We start from the raw sequence: 22,127 nt of genomic DNA, 5'->3' as shown, positions 1-22,127 counted from the left end.
GAGATTTGTATATTTGTCATACAGTTAGATCCTTCTGTCACAGTTTGCATTCCTGACCTCCCTAAACGATCTTAAAATATTTGTATACATTAAAGCTTATTCTTTATACTGTAAAGTCATACATGGGTTTTAACAAAAGCATAATATCAAGTGTCCACCACTACAGTGTTCTGCAGAATAGTTTACTGCTCTAAAAATCTCTGGCTTCCTTTACCTATTCCATCCCCTTTCTCTCTTCCTGAACTTTTGGGAACCAGTGATGTTTTTACTGTCTCCACCGTTTTGCCTATTCCAGAATATCACATGTTGTGAAGCTTATTCGGCCTGGCTTCTTACACTGATCATTATGCACTTAAGGTTCATCCATATCTTCTTGTGGTATGATTACTCATTTCCTTTTATTTCTGAATAGTATTCCTTTTTATGATGTGACACAGTTTGCTCATCCATTTTTCTGTTGAAGGCATCTTTGTTCCAGATTTTGGTTATTGTGAATAAAACTGCTAATAAACATTTGCGTGCAGGTTTTGTGTGGATGTAAAGTTTTCAAGTCAGTTGGGAAAATACTTAAATGTGTACTTGCTGTATCTTATGGTAAGACTATATTTAGTTCTCTTAAGAAACTGCCAAACTGTCTTCCAAAGTAGCTATACCCTTTTGCATTCCCATTCACAGAGAGTGAGAGTTCCTGTTGCTCCTCGTCATCAGTATTTGGTACTGGTAAGTTTTTGGATTTTACCAATCTACTAGATGTGTGGTGGCACACCTGTATTTTTAATGTATATATAGCAGAGACCTGGACCATATGGAAATATTTGCCATACTTGATGTTTTATTTCCTGTAGTAGTTGTTTCCTAAGACATTTTATTTCATGTAGTAGATGTTTTCTAAAGTGTTTTGTTAAGAAAATAATTTTAAAGGCATTGAGGAGTGCTTCTTCAGGAAAATGTTAGTAATTTTTAAAGCAGAGAATTTTTTAAAGCAGAGAAATCTGTTCAAAGCTGAAGCTTCATTTAGAATAGTAAGGTGTTTATCGTGGTAACAAGAAATTTCTCAATAACATATTCCCCTGTGTTTTGAGTTAGTATATAATATCCTAGTAAACTTAATTTTTCTCAAAAGATTTAAAAAATAATGCTGTGTTTATGATGTTGGAAGTATGGGGACTTTACTGTGTTTGTATTATTTAACTAGAAAATACTCAAAAATAAAAACAATTTATTCTTATAAAGATACTATAAAGGATTTGAAAAAGAATTTTAACCCCACCCCCCCCAAACAAAATTAAAACATAAAATCGTGGTTTTTTTATGTTGTGCTAAGGAGGAAAGAGCTCTAAGATGTCAGGAGATACTAGCGTAAGTCTCAACCCTTAGATGCCTAATCATGAAGTTGCTTAATCTCTTTAAACTTTCATTTTCTTCAATTGTGAGATGAAAAGGTTGTGTTTATCTTTGAGGTGGTACCTCCTAACTTTACTATCCTGTGATTCTGTGGCACCTGTAGTTGCTATTTTGTTAATTTGGCTTAATATTTTTCTCCTGAGCATGTATTCTCTCTCTTTTTTTTTAATCATTCACATAATTCTTTATTTTGATCTTACAGAGATGACATGACAGTAATTGCATGATTTCATAGTTATGGATACTTTTCAGGACAGTGTTTTTGTATTCCATGCTCTCTTCTCATTGTATCTTGAATTTTCTTATCCTCTTAGCACCGAGAAAGCTTATTGGAATATATATGCTGTTTTGATAAATACCAATTTGGTAATGTATTTTCTAAAACTGAGAAAAATCAGTAAGAAGCCTTAACAATAATAAACTTTGTTGTTTTTAAGACAGATATTTCAAAAATGTCAGGCCGTCAGGCTGCCAGAAGACAGGCTGTTTTGATGCCTTCCAACTGTTAGTTTGATTTAAGATGATGGGTTTCTCTTGAGTTTACTTACAGCATTGGTATTCCATTATCTTTTAAAAGGAAAATATTGGAAATTGGTGATTGGAAATGGTTTTTCTTAACTGGGGTAGCAGGTTCATACAGAAATGTTACCCATTTTGGCGTGAGACTCTATTTCTTAATGAAATTAAGGAAATAATGGGCGGTATTTTTGCTGTCTATCTTTTTTGGTTGATCCACAGGATATATCTAATTAACTTACTATAGTTATAAAGCAAGCTCATTGACTAAATCTGACATGGTGGTGGAGTATTTTGATGGCAGAGGCATGTTTAATATGCCTCAGCTTGCTGATGATTGACGTTCATGGTCAAATACTAATTTTAAATAAATACCAACTGTTCCCAAGCAATTCTTATCATTCCCTTAAGGAAAAGTGTTTCATATGAACCTCCACTTGCTGAGAATAGCTGTGTAAGCATTGTGGAAGTTCTAACATGTTAAAATTTGGTCCACCAGTTCACTTACTTGTTGTAGGGTTCTGATAGTGTGTTCTGTATATGTACCCCTATAGAACTCTCTTGGAACACAGTCAGCAAATTGGTAAAACATTTAGCTTGGGTGAAGCTTCTTTATCTTTCAATAATCTCACTATAGAGACCACAGTGCTCTTAAATACATGGTTAATACTCTAGGAAGGAATAGCCTGCTTTCATCCTCTTATTACTGAGCCATTGTTCCAGCCTTTATATTATTGTAATTCCCAGACTTGAAGTAATTATCCTATTGGAAAGGCCAGACAGGTATATGCCCTGTTGTGACATAAGCCAAGTTTGTCTTCTGGCTGTATTTGTTTGCTTTGTGAACTGTTCGGATAGCAAGAAAACAGAAACCAACACTAAAATAGCAAAACCTCTTCGGCTACAAAATCTGTCCCTTATTTTAAAATACGTATATTTAGAAAGTGCTAAGGCCATGTAGAATGACACATATTTGGAGTTTGCTCAATTGTTATTTTTTTTTTAAATTTTGGTATCATTAATCTACAATTACATGAGGAACATTATGTTTACTAGACTCCCCCCTTCACCTAGTGCCCCCCACATACCCCATTAGTCACTGTCCATCAGCGTAGTAAGATGCTGTAAAAGCACTACTTGTCTTCTTTGTTGCACTGCCTTTTCCCTGTGCCCCCTCCCACATTATACATGCTAATCGTAAGGCCCCCTTTCTTCACCCCTCCTTCTCCCTCCCTTCCCACCCATCCTCCCCAGTCCCTTTCCCTGTGGTAACTGTTAGTTCTATCTCTTTATAGCATTAGATATGTCTTGATAAGCTGTTGTCAGAAACATTCACATAGCTAAATAATTGAGTCGCGGTTAAGTCTTACTTGGTAGCAATCTATGTATGTTTAAAAAATGCATTGAAAAAATATTTTATATATATTAGGGCCAATATCATTAATTGGTATGTGTATTACCATAAGATTTTAGCATAATTTTCTATTTATTGTTTATAGCTGTTTTTTTTGGTAGGACTTGCTCTATTTTTAAAAAGGTGTTCTGCAGACTATATATATCAGGGTTGGCACTGCAGAGACTTAACTGCCTCTTTTGTATTTGTTGAGTTATTGTGGTATTCAACCTAAGGATCCTTTGAAATTTTTTATGTTAAAAGTGTATTATAGAATGTATTGAAAGAGGTCCTAGTTTTCAAGTAAAAAAATTTTAGTGTGTATTCAGTAGAGAAGTGAGCAGTCAGTTTGTAGGACATAACCCTCTTTGGTATATCAGACTAGAATATTACTCTTGGTATGTGTTCATGTGAGGTCAGAAGTATGGCAAGGAATGAAGAACAGGAGGAAAGAGAAAGGTCCTTCACTAATGTCTTTATTTATTTTCCTTCTTTAAAAAGCCTCTTTATTTATTCTCTGTTATACCTGAATAGCAACACTAGAGGTGAACCAACTGTGGCTTCTCAGTCTCCACCCACTCCTACACATACTAAGAAAAACTAACAATACACAGCTGAGAAGCAGGATTTAAAAATAGTTCTTTTTTTTTTCTCTTTAAGGAGTGGAATAGCAGTGGAAAAAAGGAATTTTATTTCTTGATTATAATAAAATCAAGATATTTGTTATATTATTTAAGACCTGGTCTCATAAGTCCTGTAGTTTGGATTTAAAAGTATAACTCAGCTAAATGCAAGTGAAAATAAGCTTCTGTTTAAGAGAAATCCCCATTATACTAACATTTCTTTGGAGTTGGAAGAGTTATCTTTACATGCTTTTATATGTTAGAGATTTTGTGTTTAGTACTAATAAGCAATGTTAACAGCAACTAAATTTTGTTTTAATGATTTACTGAAGGTAAAATGTACTACCTACAACCTAAAGAAGTGAAAAAAGTAAAGATCATCAGGTGCTTCAAATAGTTCATAAGAGGACACACTGTAAATACTGATTTTTTTGGCATGGATAAATTTCTTTTTTTCTTAGCTATGAAAAGTAAATGATGTTTCTATTTTTAATATGCAGGCTAATTTTCTCTAACCAGGTTATATTTTGCCTTTAGGATTTTTTAAGTCATAGCCATATAAGTGAAAATTTTCTTTTATGCTTTTAATTTTTTTTTTTTTTTTGAGAGGGCATCTCTCATATTTATTGATCAAATGGTTGTTAACAACAATAAAATTCAGTATAGGGGGGTCAACGCTCAATGTACAATCATTAATCCATCTCAAGCCTAATTCTCGTCCGTCTCCAATCTTCTGAAGCATAACGAACAAGTTCTTACATGGTGAACGAATTCTTACATAGTGAATAAATTCTTACAGGGTGAACAGTACAAGGGCATTCATCACAGAAACTTTCGGTTTTGATCATGCAATATGACCTATAAACAATCAGGTCAAATATGAATATTCGTTTGATTTTTGTACTTGATTTATATGTTGATCCCACATTTCTCCTACTTTTATTATTATTTTTATTTTTAATAAAATGCTGAAGTGGTAGGTAGATGCAAGATAAAGGTAGAAAACATAGTTTAGTGCTGTAAGAAGGCAAATGTAGATGATCAGATGATCAGGTGTGTGCCTATGGACTAAGTATTAATCCAGGCTAGACAAGGGCATCAAGACATCCACGGATGCAGAAGATTTCTCTCAAAGCAGGGGGGGTGAGGTTCTGAGCCTCACCTCTGTTGATCCCCAAATTCTCACCTGATGGCCCCCCTGCGACTGTGCCTGTCTTAGGTTGTTCCTCCCTTGAGGAATCTTACCCATCTCTGGCTAACCAGTCATCTTCCAGGGCCATATAGGGAAATGTAAAGTTGGTAAGTGAGAGAGAAGCCATATTGTTTGCAAAGGTTAGCTTTTTACTTCTTTGCAGATTTATGCCCTGTGGCTTCTATGCCCAGCACTTGTCTCGAGGTATCTTTACCACCTGGAGGAATTATGATACTCGGTAAATTCGATATGAGGCACGAATTCTATTTAAGGGTTGTAATTAGGAAGGAAGAAGAAAAGCTATAGATGTAGCATATGAAGGAAACATGGGAGGATTGATTATTTCTTTGACATATCTTCTTGTATAGTACCTTAAGTATGTATGGGTTTTAAACTACTAACTAATTTGCACACACATATTAACATAATAGGAATACGGTGACATAAACAAAGCAAATCTATAATTACCATCCATCTCCAGTGAAGCCAAGAAAACCATTTAGGCACCCTAGGTATTTGTGATATGCTTTTAATTTTTAAAAAAATTATGTGTATGTTATTTAAATGGAGAAGACCTGGTCTATGAACAGAGACAAGCATTCTTTAAAATTTCTTTTATCAGAAACAATCTTAATGGCATAGGAACATGTTTAAGTTTAAAAAGAGTGAGCGCTGTTACTATCAAATACTGATTGAAATCTTTTGAGATGTAGTAAGCCTCAATTCAAATAAATTTTTACATTCAAAAAGCAAATAGCAAAGTTAGACCCAGGGAATGGGTGTAGAACATAAGTGGATATTCAATTGCCTGTTGTCACATAGCTTACTAGAAATACTACTTCGGATACATGACACAGACCGTTTGCTTTCTTGATTTTTGGAGATTAAAAAATTTAGCTTACAAATAATTTTTTAAAATTCTATTGTAGTTATACATTATCTTTGCCCCTTAGTTATATTTGTTTCATTCATTCAACTCAAGTGTGAATAGCAGTTTCATTTCTAAAATTGGTAATTACTAATGAATCTTCATTTCTTTTTAGGATTGATAATAGCATAGTGGTTCTCAAATGTAGCTGCGCATTAGAATCACTTATGGTATTTTAAAAATACATGAATGCCTAGCCTTGCCCTAGAAATTGTGATTTTTAATTATCCTGTAGAGTCTCAGTCATCTCCTTCTCTTTTTAAAAAGCTCTCCAAGGGATTCTGTTGTTGAGCCATATTTTAAAACCATTGCTATTTCTAGAACAGTTTTAGAACCCATCCCAAGTTTTTAATGCTAGCACTAGATTTCTGTTGTGTTTTTAATGATTCAACCTGAAGTAAGAAGGGAAATTTCAGATTGGTTTTTCAATTAAACATTTTTTTATAAACAATTTTTTTTAGGGGAAAACTTTTAAACTTTGAATATGTATTTTCCTTTTTTCTCTTTGACCCTTTAAAAGTGAATGCTGATCTTTAATTTTGGTATTTAATAAGACATCTTCTGACGTTTATCAAGCATAGCTATTGTCTACAACCATGATAAGAGATTCTTAATTATTTATAAGCCATTAGATGTCAGGCAACGTATATTTTTAAAGGATCAGTTCAAATAGCATATGTAAGAAGTAGCTTTACAGAAATATGTTGAACTTTCATAATATTTTTATTAATTTGGTCTTATATTTTGGAGACTAATAAATGTCTGTAAATTATCAGCTACAGTTTCCTTTACTCTTCATATATGTAAATCTTCATATGTGCCAAACAGTAATGTATTTCATAAAAGCAACTTAAATTTTTTGGTTAGTGATTATTTTTAACTTTATCAAAGGCTAATTATATAGAGTAGTTTATTCTCAAATATTTTGATTACTTAAAACATTTGAAATACAGAGCTTCTAAGAATTTTAAATAATTTAATCCATCTGTGAGATAGATTTGTGTCAGCTGCTATTTATTCAGCAAGTATCTACTGAATGCCTTCTTCATGCTGGTAGAGAGCTAGTTGCTGGGAATATATGAATAGATTATTACTGCAAGGTCATTTATATTTTTGGATGTATAAGACTCAGGTTTATTTCTTTTTCTGGGAAGTTTTCTTTTGTAAAACAAATATAAAGTGTTAGATGTCATCGTCACTTGAAGGTCAGTGTGAAATGATGATAAACACTTAGGAAAAATAATCAGGTAATAAAAAGTGTTTACTAAGATTATCAGGGTTTTTCCCCTCCTTGTTCAGAGTCTAGTATTGAAAAATGAAAACCTCAGATCTCATAAATAACCATTTTGGTTAAATTAATCCACCATAAATGAGTTTGAGGAAAAAATATACAATATCAGGCACTTTGTTGGTAACTAACTTTTTATTAGTCTCAAAATGATCCTTAAAGCCTTTTGTGTTCTGAAATGTATTATAGACTTAGTATTCTGACTTGTGAAATTTAGTAAGGGGCTAGGACTGTAAACTGGTTCTTTTTGAGAATCTTATGTAGTTTACATTTAATTAGTTATTTTGTGAATGTTTTACAACTTAAGTTGAGGGGAACTGGAAGTACTTACATAATTGCATTGATATTTCATATTTTGGGTGACTTAGAGGATTTTGGTGCTTAGTATATTTTTTTGTTTTTAGGGTGTTTATAATAAGATCCTACATTTGAAATATTATCCTTTTTTTTAGAAGAAGCTCTTTGAAACAATGGTTCATAAACTTTGTATAGAATTACCTTGTCTTGTTTCGAGTATGTCTGGCACATATGAAGATTCCTGGGCCTACATTCAAAGATTGTTTTAGTATATTTGGGACAGGAACTAGGTACCTGGATTTTTCATATTCATCTAGGGAATATGGACGCTGGTGATCCTTAGACCACGTTTAGAAAATTTGTCTTTATAAATTTTTTCTATCACTTTTAAGAGATTCCCATGACCCTATGTTTTATGGGATGAAAGGGAATTACCATTTTCACTTTGTTTGAAAGAAGGTGGTATTGGGAGAAAGATGTGACAAAGCAGAGATAGGTCCTTGAGACACAGGACAGCTTCCATCATTTCTTTGATTTTAAGAAACTTGAAATCTTTCAGCTTTCTAGAGGAATTCAGCTAACACACAGTACCATTTGAGACTGTAATAAAAATGCAAACCCACATAGATTTTGTGATAATTTGGAAATAGGTATTATTCTTAAAAATACGATTTTCCTAGTGTCTTAATAGCCTAACAGAAACTTGAATTGGCAGACTTTTGAAGAAATAGCAGTTGTAATTTTGAGAAATTACTGTTTTTTCATTTCTAGACATAGTAATTTTTTTTTTGGTATCATTAATCTACAATAAGAACATTATGTTTACTAGGCTCCCCCCTTCACCAAGTCCCCCCCACAAGCCCCATTACAGTCACTGTCCATCAGTGTAGTAAGATGCTGCAGAATCCCTACTCTTCTTCTCTGTGTTGTACAGCCCTCTCCGTGCCCCCCCCCCCCACTGCACATGCTAATCGTAATTCCCCCTTTCTTTTTCCCTGCCCGTATCCCCTCCCTTCCCACCCATCCTCCTCAGTCCCTTTCCCTTTGGTAACTGTTACAGACACAGTAATTTTTATTTATGTTCAGAGTCTGGATTTAACTAATTAATTTAAAACTGCCTTTAAGATAGAGTGAAAAATCACAGTATCTTTTTAATCATGGATGTAAATCTAAAAAAAAATTGTATATGACCTGTATTTTGGCTTATTAAGTGTAAGTGAAATCCTAGTTGGTCACTGGGACTGTGACTTAGGGATCCCAAGTATTCAGCGCTAGGGTACCTTTACTTAAAGCTGGTGCTTCAGTACTATAGATCCTTTAAAATTAATTTTATCTATCAACAAACATGTACTCTGGGCTGCTGTTGCTTTACTCTGACTTAAATCAGTTCTACAAACATCTGTTGAGTGCTTACTGTAAACTTTGGCATAGTCTTAGACACCATAAAGATGAGTAAGATTTGGTTCCTTTTCCCAAGGAGTTTAAGGAGACACATTTTAAACCACAACCCTATTTGTATTTTTGTCACACAGTCTTGGCTTTCAGTTCTTCCAAGTATTTTGCTTCCTTTCTCCATGGACTTTTTTCTTATGTCTGCAGAGTCTCTGTTAATTATTTGGGATCTTGAGGGTGTTTATGAAGCTGGTACTTTCCATAACACTTGAGATGTGATTGCAGAGTATTTATGTATGCCTTTCCTTTTATTTTCCTTCTCCATTAATTGGTACAGGATAGATGGGTGACTGATAATTGGCAAACACATACAGAAAAGAATAGATAGTTTTTGAGTAAGAGTATAACATTGATTATGCTCTTGGGAATCAGAGAAGCTTATTTGGGTTCAAATCCACCCTTGAAATCTTGGGCAAGTTACTTAACCTCCTTGTCTCTTCATCTATAAAAAGAGAGTAATCATACGCATAGGGCTGCTGGTGGTTGCAAAGGGCTTAGCACACTATCTTAGAAGTACTAAATTTTCAATACAAAATGATGCTGGTGATGCTGGTGAAAATGAGACATTTTTGAATAAGTGACTGAAGGGGTCCCTTTTTCCTGCTTGAAGCTAAGCCTTCTGTCAGCAAATTGGGTCCCATCACTTCCTGTTTCCTGTTAGGGACCTTGGCTCAGTTTGTTATTGCTCTGGAATGATTTTTCAGAATCAGCCTTTCCAGTAGGCCCTCTTCTGTCAGCATTTAAACGTGCTTATGTCTTTCCTGGTATAAAAACCATATGTTCATATCTCATATACTTTTCTAACTACTACCCTACTTCTCTCCTCACAGGTGAATTTCTTGGATAGATTCTACTTTCTATTTCTTCTCCCTCATCTTTTACTCCTTAAGTTTTGACATGTGGCTTCTACCTCCGTCACTCTATTGAAGTGATTTACTGGTGATCTCCTTGTATGAAATCCAGTGGAATGTCTTTTACCTTAGTTGTTTTATTAGAAGTTGACTTTGTAGGCCCTTGAAGCATTTTTTTTTTTGTCCATTTACTAGGTACTATAGGGGCTACTACATCAGTCTCTCAAAACACCTTTTTAGATGCCTCTGTTCTGCTTAAGAGTTATAATTGCTAGAGCCTTTGTGAAATAAATCTGATCTCCAGACCTACTTACTACCTTTATACATCTTAAGCAAGTAAACACCATTCTAGTCTTCTAAATTTAGTGCTTCAGCACAGTAGTGACATTAAATATTAATAATCTTACATTAGTATGATACATCTATTATAATTAACCAATACTAATACATTATTATTAACTAAAGTCTCTACTTTATTTAAAGTTCTTTAGTTTTTACCTAATATCTTTTTTCTGTTTTGCAGCCCCATCTAGGGTACCACATGACATGTAGTTTTTATGTCTCTTTAGGCTTCTCTTGGCTGTGGCAATTTCTCAGACTTTCCTTGTTGATGACCTGGACAGTTTTGAGGGGTACTGGTCAGTATTATAGATTTCTCTCTATTGTAATTTGTCTGGTGTTTTCCTCATGATGAGAGTGGGGTTGTAGGTTTTTGGGAGGAAGAACACAGAAGTAAAGTGCTATTTTATCACATCATACCAAAAGTATATACTATTAATATGATTTATTACTATTGATGTTGACTTGAATGCCTGGCTGAATTAGTATTTGTAAGGTTTCTTCACTGTATTAGTCTATTTTCCTCCCCCTTTCCATACTGTATCTTTGGAAGGAAGTCCTTATGTACAGCACACGCTTAAGGAGTGAGGAATTATGTTCTTCCTCCTTGAAGCAGAGTATCTACATAAATTATTTGGAATTCTACATAGGAGGCTTGGTTTGTTTCTATCCTTTCTTTTCTTTCCCCTTTTCTTTCTTTCAATCATTTATATAAGTATGGACTCATTTATTTTTGTAACTTGGGTTTAATTTAGTACTTTTTTTTTTTTTTTTCTCAAATTGTTCCAATTTGGCCATTGGGAAATGTTGGGTCCTATGTCCCATTAAGGTGGTGTAGTTTGGGGTGTGTGTGTGTGTGTTGAACACTTTTTTTACTTTCTGGCACCTTAGAATGCTCCAGATTCATCTTGTGTATTTCCTGCCCCAGACCTAGAATCAGCTCTCTCCCCCAGAACCTTGGTTCCTTTTATTGGAGAACAGTGTTAGAAACCAGTGATTTGGGTGTTAAGTTTGCTCATTGTTATGTGGGGTGTTGCTGCTTTTATGTAGCTGTCTCAGCTGATAAAGCAGAAAAATATATGTGTGTATACTGCCCTGTATTTATATCTACAAATATTTCTCTATGTAATCATATATATATATATATACACCAAACTAAACGAGTTCACGTTTTGACTCAACCTAGCCTCCTCCCTTTGCTTATTTGTAAATTTCCACTCAAGCACTGGCAAACTTGGCCAGTCATCTCCTATTTATTCAGTTGTTTAATTCCATTATATATGTATAGCAGTACTATAATTGTTAATAGTTACTCCCACTGGAAATAACTGTGTCAACAAGCATCCAGTCCTATGTACAGTTCCTTTTGCCTTTAATCCTAGAGATACTGCTCATGTCCAAAGTTACCTAGGTCATAGTCTTTTTCCTATCCTCCCTTCCTCAGTGAGGTGGTTTCACACATTTCTAATACAGTTAGATCCTTGTGTCACAGTTTACATTCCTCCTAAAGATCCCCTGACCTTCTAAATAATTTAAATTCACATACATTAAGGTTCATTCTTTATGCTTTAAAGTTTTGTGGGTTTTGATAAATGTATATAATGTCATGCATCCAACATTACAGGAGAGGAAAAATAATTTTACTGGTATTAGAAAAACACTGCATTCTGTATTCAACCTTTCTCCTTTCCCCCCAGCTTCTGTTAACTACTGATCTTTTTGCTATCTCTGTAGTTTTATTCTTTCATAAAATGCCATACAATTGAAATCACTAATATGTAGCCTTTCCAGGCTGAAGAAATTTATTTTTAAATGATCTTTCCTAGTATCCTTAGAATCTTGGTCTTGGAATGACCTTGATGTAAGGCTCGTTCAAACTTCCACCCAATATAACACATCTACAGCATCCTTTGATGGTGGTCATTCAGTATCTATTCAAACTTACCTAGTGACAGGGAACATACTCCTTTCTGAAATCTTTCCTTGTACTGAGCCTCAGATTTTTCCCTAGAACTTATACTTAATGTGAGTTTGACTTCGGGGTGACTTTGACTATGTCTATTCCCTTTCTACATAGCAGGCTCTCGTACCTTGAAAAGTTTTAGTATGATCTCTTCTGGCAGCTATGTTCCTTTAACTTTTCTGCTTTTCAGAACCCAACTTCTGGGTACACTCCAGTGTTAAATATGATGTTGAGAATGTAATTTTATACATCATGTACGTAGCCTTCTATGTGGTTTCCATTGCCATTTTTATCTCTTTCAATTTTATCATATACATTGCCATCATATTAGTCTTCCAAATGCAAATATTTTCTTATATCATTTTTGTTCAAAACTTGCAGTTTTTCCCTTTTCCGTTAGTGTGGTGCTTCATGCAGGACATGTTTCTGAATAATCTGTGGAATTAAAAAATATATATAGATGCTCAGTACTTCCTGGGGATTCTGCAAATGGAAAGTGGTTTTTAGAGACTGTTACTTTGCAGAGGAGGAAACTGAAGGCCTGATAGGCTAATCGGTTTGATAATCTTGACCACAACTGTCAGAAGGGATGAGAGCCTGTATCTCTTGGTCCCATTAGATCTACAGCTCTTTTTAAGTCATTTAAGGACTTACTTTGTGTTCTCAACTTGCCCTCAGGCTATACTTTCTTTATACTATCACTATTCTTTCAACTTATATCAATCACACTTGACCTGCCTCTGTGCTTTTCCTTGCACTGTTTGTTCTACCTGACATATCTTAACCTCTTTTTGCTTTTCCTTTTGTGGTATTTTGATGTGGAAATATCACACATGGTTTTCACAGTTCAACTTGGTTCTTCTTATATGAAATACTGTTTTAGTCTCCCAGGGATGATCACTTTGATAATAACGTGTTTATCATTGTTAGTCAAATTTTGCTACATGTGTTTTTCTCTTACAGTACATGAATCATTATAATTCTTGTAAATTTTAGGAATTGACTAGGAACTTTATAACCTTTTTTCCCCAGTATCTAAGTAAGCAACTATCTATATGCACATTAATACCCTCTTATCAAAATTGTGATGATCAACATGTAGGGCTGTAATATAAACATGTTGATTATACTCATATCCTTCAGAATGGGTGATATAGTACTCTGTACATTGATCTAGTGCTTGGTTAAGTGTCTGAATAGGTTCATAAAAGATTGAGCTAATACTGTGTCTTTTTGAGCAGCCACTTCACACTTGAACCTCATAACTGAGGTTCACAATGTTTTGTGCCTATTAAGGCAAGTTCATGCCCATCCTATTCTTGTCTGGTTGTTTTGTAGTTCAGTTTCAGGTTTTTTGTTTATGTGGTTAAATTTCATCTTGTCTAGTGTTCTAGCTTGCTTGTTATTTTTTAATCCTGATTTTTTTCATCTATAGTATTTGCTATCTCAGCTTCATGTCATCCATTTGGTAAGTGGTAACCTCTACCTTTGGTAGGCCCTAGACTCCAACTTTGCCTTTCATATCCATCTAAGTCTTAGGTGTTGAAAAGGATTAAGGCTCTGTATACAGTTGCTTAACCACTGCACAGTCATCCATCCACATAACTATTCCAGTCGTCTTTTCTTTTGTAGTTTTTGTTTGGTTTCATCTTTGTGAGCACTTTCTGTGTCTCTTCAACATTAATATGCTATGACACAGTATTAAAGAAGGGAAAGATGGCTTTCCTCTCAAGGATTGCACAACATAACAAATGAGATAAGACACACATTTTAAGAACTAAGGAAATAGGTGTACCTAAAAATTCCTGCCTTTAGTAAGTATACTATTCAGTGATCTAGGGAACAGCCAGTCCCTTCATAGACCACTGCCATTATATTCCAGGTAATTTCTTTTTGGAATTAACTTCTGTGAGAAAAGCCATTAATGTATCATGAGTAGACAATGTGAAGAACGAGAAATTTATCCCATAGATCTTTTTAAATACTTTACTCTCTGAGAGCAGTTACTTGACATACTTCCTGCTCTGGGCAGAGCTGATAAACCCAGGTCTCTGATATGATTCTTTATGAAGAAAACAGTGACTTAATGTTATATTTATATATACAGTATAAACTGAGTCCATTGTTAACTCAGGAATAATCTGTAGTAATGAGTGACCGGAGTAGAACAAATATCTTAAAATCCTAGAATGTGTCACTGAAAAAGCTTTTGAAATACCTGATCTGTTCTTCTCATTCTATAGCTTAGGCAGGTAATGGTTTAATGACTTGAATAAGGTCCCATAGTTAGCTGCTGATAGAACTAGGACTTGAACCAGGACTTCTGTGTGAAACTCAAAAGTTCTAAAAGAGTAGAAGTAATCTCTCTGTAACATTTTCTTCCTACAAAACTTTCCCTTTAAAAAAAAATTATGCAGTCTTATTTCATGCATATAAGAGTAATGAAATAATTTATATACAGGTATAAATATGAAATCAAGCAGCCTATAATTGTTTAACCACAATCCAGGTTAAGAAATACAAAACTGATAGCACTCCAGAAATCCCCTGTACCTAGTTCCTCAGTTATATCCTTCCCTTTTCTTGTAGATAACCAGTATCTCGATGGTGTGAAAATCAGTCTTTGATGTTTTAAAAGGTTTTACCACCTATGTGTGTATCTCTAAACAATAAAGTTTAGTTTTTGAACCATACTGCAGAACTCTTTTGTGATACATTGTGTTTGTGACAATATCTGTGTTGTGACAATCAATACAAACAACATCTGTGTTGATGTAAATTGATGTAGTTTGTTTTCATTGTTGTATAGTATTCCATTGTTTACCTGTACCACAGTTTATCCATTCTGCTTAGATGGGCATCTGGATTGTTCCTAGTTTGGTGTCCTGAATAAAACTGTGGTAAATATGTGCTACTGTGTATATTCAAGAGTTTCTTGAGGTTACATACCTACATACAGAATGTCCAGGTCTTGCTGTATGTGCATCTTCAGCCTTACTAGTTAATTACAAACTGAGATATTCTAGTCCACTCTGATAGGGCTGTTTACTTCTGGTTCTCCCTTATTCCTAGGGCATAGTCCTTCAGAATCCCAGGCCAAAGCACAGATTGGTTTCCCAGAACCTCTACCTTTGGTAGGCCCTAGACTCCAACTTTGCTTCTTTACCATTTTAAGCTTTTAAAAGCACTATTCAGCTCTTCAGTCTCCTCTGCTGGATCAGTAAATTGCTCTAGGGCAAAAGTGCCCCAAAATAGGTTTTAACTTTCTGGTTTTCATCTTGTGGATCCTGACCTGGTTATATCTCATGATTCTGTTAGCTTCTTAATACTTTTGAGAGCTTTGAAAAATTTTTCCCAGTTTGTCTTCAATGAAGGATTGTTCTGAATTTGCTTAGTTTATATTTTCTTAAAAGTACAAATTTGTCCACATTGAGCTTTTAGTTTTAATTATAGTTTACAGATTTGAATTTGCTTTCCTTTCAGAGCTACATACTCAGTTTTTTTCCTGTAGCTATTTTCAAGCTTGTCTTTTATTCTTATACTTTGTGTCTTTTCTTGTATGCTTGGTAATTTCAAAGTGAGAGCTGTTCACTTTCTTTGGAAAATTATTTATGGGTTATCTTTGAGGCCTAGGATGAAAGATGTATCCCTCCAGAGAAAATTGCATTTGCTTCTGTGGATATCTTGGTGGGAGAAAGGAATGTGTATCAGTCCAGAACCATTCCTTTGAACTATAGTCATAGCTTCAGTTCCATGGTAGGCTGCCCACGTAATATTTGTGGCAGCAGACATGTACAAGGACTGTCTTGTGGTAATAGCTTTTTGGTTGAAATGTTTACCTGCTTTTTGGCTTAGTCCCAGTACAACTCTGTTTTGGGATGATAGTGAAGAGGGGGGGTCCCAGCTTGATGGGAGAGGGTTTCCTGTTGGGAGACAAAGCCACCAAGATAGGCATTCTGTTCTCTGGCCAACTGAAGTACAGAAAACTGAGCTCAAGCTTGCATGGTTCAGTACCTGCCTTCCAGAAAAAAGCAGTTTTGTGTTCCACTTGGCTCCCAATTTATGCCTTCACTTAGATTTTAGCTTGTTAATAAAAAAGTCTTAGTAGTTTTATAACTTAATGGTTCTTCCATGATTTTAAAATAAACAAGTACATGTTTTTTTCTTTATTAGCTTTTAATTGAGCATTTTAAATTATTTTCAATACAGAGTTTATGTCTCTCCCTCTATTGCCTCCCCCTACTGCCTAGAAATTGAACAATAAAACTAAACTTCTTGCTGATTGGTATTGTCTCTCAGACATCGGGATTTTTACCTGTATACCCTTTCATATAAATGTTTTTGTAATCACCAAGTGAACAAAGAATTCAAGAGGACTTAGATAATGAAAGGTAGTAAAAGTAACTTATAGACTTGAAGAGTATATTTTCAACAAATATAGTTCCATAATGTAAAAGATGAAGACATGAAACAAAATAAAATTAACAACTCTTTTCCATAGGTAAGCTTAACATTCTTAGCATTGGATTCAGCTTAGAAACAGATAACAAATAATTTTGATTTAATACAAAGCTGTCCTTGTAGGAGAGCTATAACTATACTTGCTTCCATGCAAAGGATATACATTTTAAAATCATTCTATTCTCTTGGTTCAGTGAGCAGTAAAAGTGATATCAACATGTTTTACTAGAATTAAAGAGTTTAGAATTTTTAGTGCTTGCTACATTTCTTAAATATCTGTATGAAATCTTTGGTGATTGGGTGCTGTCCTGCCACCTTTTATTGGTTTTAACTGAGACAAGGTTTTTCTTCATATTGTGTCTTCATCATAATTTGATTCTGGTTTGACCCTTTGTACTCTATAAAACAAGTTTATTTCCTTTTCCACATAGCTGCATGTTAAATAAAGAGTGAAATATTCTGTTAGAGGTTTTCATTTCTTGTCTAAATATTTTCAGTTTTTAATAATTCTTCATATCACATCTCCACAATAAATAGCTTTTATGGTCTTGGCAAGTTATTTAATCTATGCTTTGGTTTCCTTATCTCTAAAATAAGGATACTGGTACCTAGCTTATAAATTTATTTGTGAATAATGGGTTACACTTAAAAGTACAATGTCTGGCATATGGTACATATTCAGTAAATGTTAGACGTTATTGTTCTTATTACATAGTTTCTCATCCATTTTGTCTCTTCATAAACCTGTTTGTGTCTCTCAGGCAGAGCTGAATACAGTAGCAGGTGTGATCCAACCAGCCCAGGAGGAGTACAGTGGTCCTCCCCCATTAATTCGGACTGAAGTTGGAGTTTTCTTTTTAATTCACTGTGGAGATTTTCAAACATAGAGAAAAGTAGACACATTAGTATGGTGGACCCTCTCATGCCCATCCTCCGGCTCTAACAACGTGGCTAAAGCCTGTGCCATTCACTCACATCCAATTCATTTTCTCCATCTGGTGTAATTGTAGCTCCGCTATTATACGTAAGCTCAGTGCCTGATTTGCCTTGATAATTACTATAGTTTTTAGGATAGTGCTTCTCTTAGTAAATAATTATTGAATTAATGAGCAAATGAATCTTACCTTGATTGTTACCTGGAGCAGTTTTCAGTAGTTTGCTTTTGGAGGTAAGTGGGTGAATGCATGGGGTTGAAAATAGATTTGTCTGTGTCATTTTGTTTTTTTTTTTAAGATGATGTCACCCCAGTTTCTTAGGATTCCTTCCATTTCTGCATAGGGATATATATGGTAATCTTACTAGTAAAATCTGAGTACTCTAGGAAGTAATTCACATTAGCTGGGCTAGAAGATTTGAATTCACTATTTTCTTACAGTCTTTTCACTTATTTCTGGACTTTGTCTTTACCACATTATCCTAAGCCTTTCAAGAGTCATTTTATCTTCATTAAAGAGAAGCAAATAGGGGTTGAAGAGTTATACTTCCTGTGTGATCGCTGTTGGAATTACTTCTTTAAAGTCACAATTATTGTAGAATAGCTTATATACAGTAAAAGTTGATTGGCTTCAAATAGAGGCCTTTCTCCCCAGTGTCAGTAACTATGGCACTTTTTTCAGCCTCTTTCTCTTTTTCCATAACTACTTTTACTTGCTCCTTATTAACTGTTACTGTGCTTTCAGCAGTTTAATAGACTCACAATCATGTTTGCATTGATGTAGAAGTGTACAACTCCTGTTTAAAACGGGTTGGTCGATATTATAGAGCTACCATAACAAGTCTTAGGTTATTCAGCTCATTGGGTAGCAGTTCTGGAGGTGAAGTATGGCAGTTAAGACTATTGTAGAGGATAGGTTCCAGTACTCAGCTCACTACCATCACCCTAAGATTGAGTCTCGGTGAGTCTACCTGATAGAAACAACACAGTCAAGGTTTATAAACTTCATACATCTCAAAGGAAGCGGAGGCTTAGTAAAAGTGTTTAGACTAACCTCTGAAACTTATCCGGGAATGACTTAGCATACAGTCCTTGCTTTTCAACTCAGTTCTAACTTTTAAATGAAGTATCGGTAGCTTGAGAAGAGTCTTACCCTTCAGTGTTAGCAGTTTTTACCTTAATTATTATAGACATTTCATCAGAGATTAGTTGATAAGGACTGGAGAATAAGAAGATATGTGTTAGGGGTCTGAGAAAGTGTTCTGATAGAAAATGTCATGTTGCAATAATGCCATGGCTGTGAACATTAAAATTGCATTGTTTTACCTTTGAAATTTGTTTTACCTTGAAAGTTTGCTGAATTCTTAACTTAAAAGATTCAATATCCTTTTTTTTACAGTATTTTTTTAAATTGAGGTATCACTGATATACAATCTTACATTGGTTTCAAAGGTACAACACAATGATTCAGCAGTTACCCATATTATTAAATCCTCTCCTCCTCTAGTGCAGTTACTGTCTGTCAACATAGATGTTACAGAATCAGTGACTATATTCTCTGTGATGTACTACCGTCCCTGTGACCAGCTTATATTGTGATTGCAAATTATTGTGCCCCTTAACCTCCTCCCTAACCTCTCCCCCTTGGTAGCCACTAGTCACTTCTCAGTGTCTGTGGGTCTTCTGCTGTTTTGTTCCTTCTGTTTTGCTTTGTTTTTATATTCCACAAATAAGTAAAGTCATACGGTATTTGTCTTTCTCTGCCTAGCTTATTTCACTGAACATAATACCCTCTGGATCCATCCATGTTGTTGCAAATGGCAGGATTTCTTTTCTTTTTATGGCTGAATAATATTCCATTGTATATATATATATATATATGACATTTTCTTTATCCATTTATCTATTGATGGACACTTAGGTTGCTTCTGTAAAAAGATGCAGTATACTTTTTGATGGCACAGACCACCAGTCCTTTCATTTGTTCACTGAAAAAATATTTATTGAGCATCTCTGCTAGGAAGTGTGCTGCTCACGGGGTAAACAAAACTAAACTTTTCAGATGTGTTTGCCATATGGAGTTGACAATCTAGTGGGAAACAGAATGAAATTTATTTGAATCCATTAAGAAAAACTTTGTTTTACTAATACTCTAAGGACTTAATCAGTTATTTTGAACTGAACTTGGAAAGGTGCATTCTTGATTCCTTTTGCTTCAAGTATTTGAGCACTCAGCTTTTGGGTTAACGTGTTTACATGTGTATATGTATGTGAACTTAGACATTAGTCAGAGAGGCAGGACAGTTTGAACTGAAGGAGAGAGATACGGAGAATTAGCATCCATGTATCATAGTGAAATTTCAGGATAATGGCTAATAGTAGATTGTATGGATAAAATTATATGTTAGCTATGCTAAAAGGACCTTTGTAGGCAAGGAAGTAAAAAATATCTTTAAAGTCTTTCTTCTTTAAAAATATTCAATACTTAATAATTGATAGGAAAATAGTCTTCCTTTAGAATGAAGGTATAATAGAAAGAGCAAATGGGAATCATGCCACCAAAGATCATGTCTGAATTACGTGACAGTTTCTTGTAACTCTGGGCAAGAGAATGTACCTCAGATTTCCCAATGGAGTACAACAAAGGGCTGAATCTGGCAATTGCCCCTCAGTATGAATTAATTTCTTTTTATTTAGCAGTTTCTTAATAACTCTTTTGGAAACTCAGGATGCTTTCTTATTTTCTGTAAGATGGGGGAGTAAGGCTTTGCTTTGTCTAACTGTTATTTTCTGACTAGGTACTTCATAACTCAGGAAGACCTCATTTATTCCCAGTAATATGTTTTACTAAACTCTTTCAGGTAACTTTAAAACGACTGTGTGATTTAATAGTAGATCATGGCTTGAACTCAGTTTTTATTTATTGTTGTTACTACAAAATTTTAGTGAGGTATTTTTCTTTGTCTCTGTAGTTATCAGAGACTGTTACAGACGATTGCTGTACTTGAGGCTCAACGTTCTCAAGCAGTCCAGGACCTTGAAAATTTAGGCAGACACCAGAGAGAAGCACTAAAAAATCCCATCGGGTTTGTGGAAAAACTCCAGAAGAAGGTATATATTGAGCACTGTTTAAGGCTTACTGAGATATGTTTGGTAATAACTTGGTTTATTTTTATATGGGAATATGCTTATTTAAGTGTTTACATTTTTTCCCTTCTGTAATTAACTCTACTACTAAAGGCCAGATACTGCCTTCCTTCACCCCCCAGGTATGACAAAATAAAATATACCCCAATGGAAATCACTGGGAGCTTTACTTGGTTATTTGTGTAGGAACTTGATGTCCTTTATGCCCTGGCTCTTTTTACATTTTTTGCCTATTATGTTCTCCATATGAGTTTTCTGTTTGCTTTCAGGACTTAAGAATTAGTAAAATGAAAAGAAAAAATACTTGAGAATTTATTAACTGCTTTAGTTCTGAGTTACTTTTATAACTCTAAACATAATGAGGAAACTAATGATAAAAACAAAAATATTTTAAAATATCTTTATGGTATGGTTGCCAGGTCCATGAGGAAAAAGTATACATCTTACTTAATTTTGAGGTGACATTTTTACAGTTTTCCTTACATAGAACTTGCATATTTAATGGGTAATCACTTGAAAGTGATTGAAGTTTTTTAACTTTCTTGGTATATGAAATGTAATCTAGATGTGCATTTATGCCATAGTATGTCTTAAATTAGGGACCCACTGTTTAAAAGTTTCACAGGCATAATATTAATCAGCATTGTATAAAAAGATTAAAACTGAAAAACTATGAAAAACTGTCCTTTTCTTCACCTTAAAAAACAAAAATGTAGTCTTATATGACAACTTCAGTATAGTTATTGTTACCAGTTTTTAGTGAGTCTACCAGATGTTGAGACCAGTCCTGGGATTTATTTCACTTAGATGCATCAGTTTATTTTTTAAATCTTTGAAGCTCTGTTATTTACTTGGCAAACATTCCTTGTTCTCTGCTTTTTCAGAATATTGAATATCATAATGGATGTAGAATCTTTGTATTGATTTGTTAAGACTTCTGAAGTTTTTAGAACCCTGTTGTACCCTCTGTTACAGTGAGCCCACTTAGGTGTTTATTGATTGTGCATTGCTGTTATTAAAAAATTTGTTGGTGCAAGGAGATACATTGCAGCAGATTCAACAAAATGGATGGTATTAGAAAAGTAAATATTAATAAAAAATGTATTAACCTTAATCTCATTTTGTTCATGTTCGTGGGTGGGCAAAAAGATGCAGTGAGGCACATTTACTAGATTTATATGCAGTTGGTTACTTGGTGGTTCTCCATTTCCAGGTTTAGTTTAGAACTGAATTTATTTTCAGTTTATCTCAGAAACAGAGATAAAATATAGATCATCTTAAGATTTTTTATAAAATGTATATTAAATCCAGATAAGTAATCATGAAAGATATGTTTCTT

General features: G+C 34.3%; 1 protein-coding gene across 11 annotated transcripts in view; it reads left to right on the top strand.

Annotated features, from left to right (window-relative positions):
• Positions 1–22,127, top strand: part of ZZZ3 (zinc finger ZZ-type containing 3) — a 122,757-nt gene that overhangs the window by 84,350 nt on the left and 16,280 nt on the right. For 7 of the 11 annotated variants that reach the window (XM_073234158.1, XM_073234159.1, XM_073234156.1 and 4 more), the window contains 2 exons: positions 10,514–10,582; positions 20,614–20,752. In XM_073234158.1, coding sequence (XP_073090259.1) covers positions 10,514–10,582; positions 20,614–20,752 — 208 coding nt within the window. The remainder of the gene's footprint in view (positions 1–10,513; positions 10,583–20,613; positions 20,753–22,127) is intronic. The other 4 variants (XM_037024287.2, XM_073234160.1, XM_017679653.3 and 1 more) reach the window with 1 other exon arrangement.

Source organism: Manis javanica, chromosome 4 (genome assembly GCF_040802235.1).
Source record: "Manis javanica isolate MJ-LG chromosome 4, MJ_LKY, whole genome shotgun sequence".
NCBI classification, from domain to species: Eukaryota; Metazoa; Chordata; class Mammalia; order Pholidota; family Manidae; genus Manis; species Manis javanica.
The sequence above is the reverse complement of the archived record's forward strand: the minus strand, read 5'-3'. Positions and strand labels throughout refer to the sequence as shown.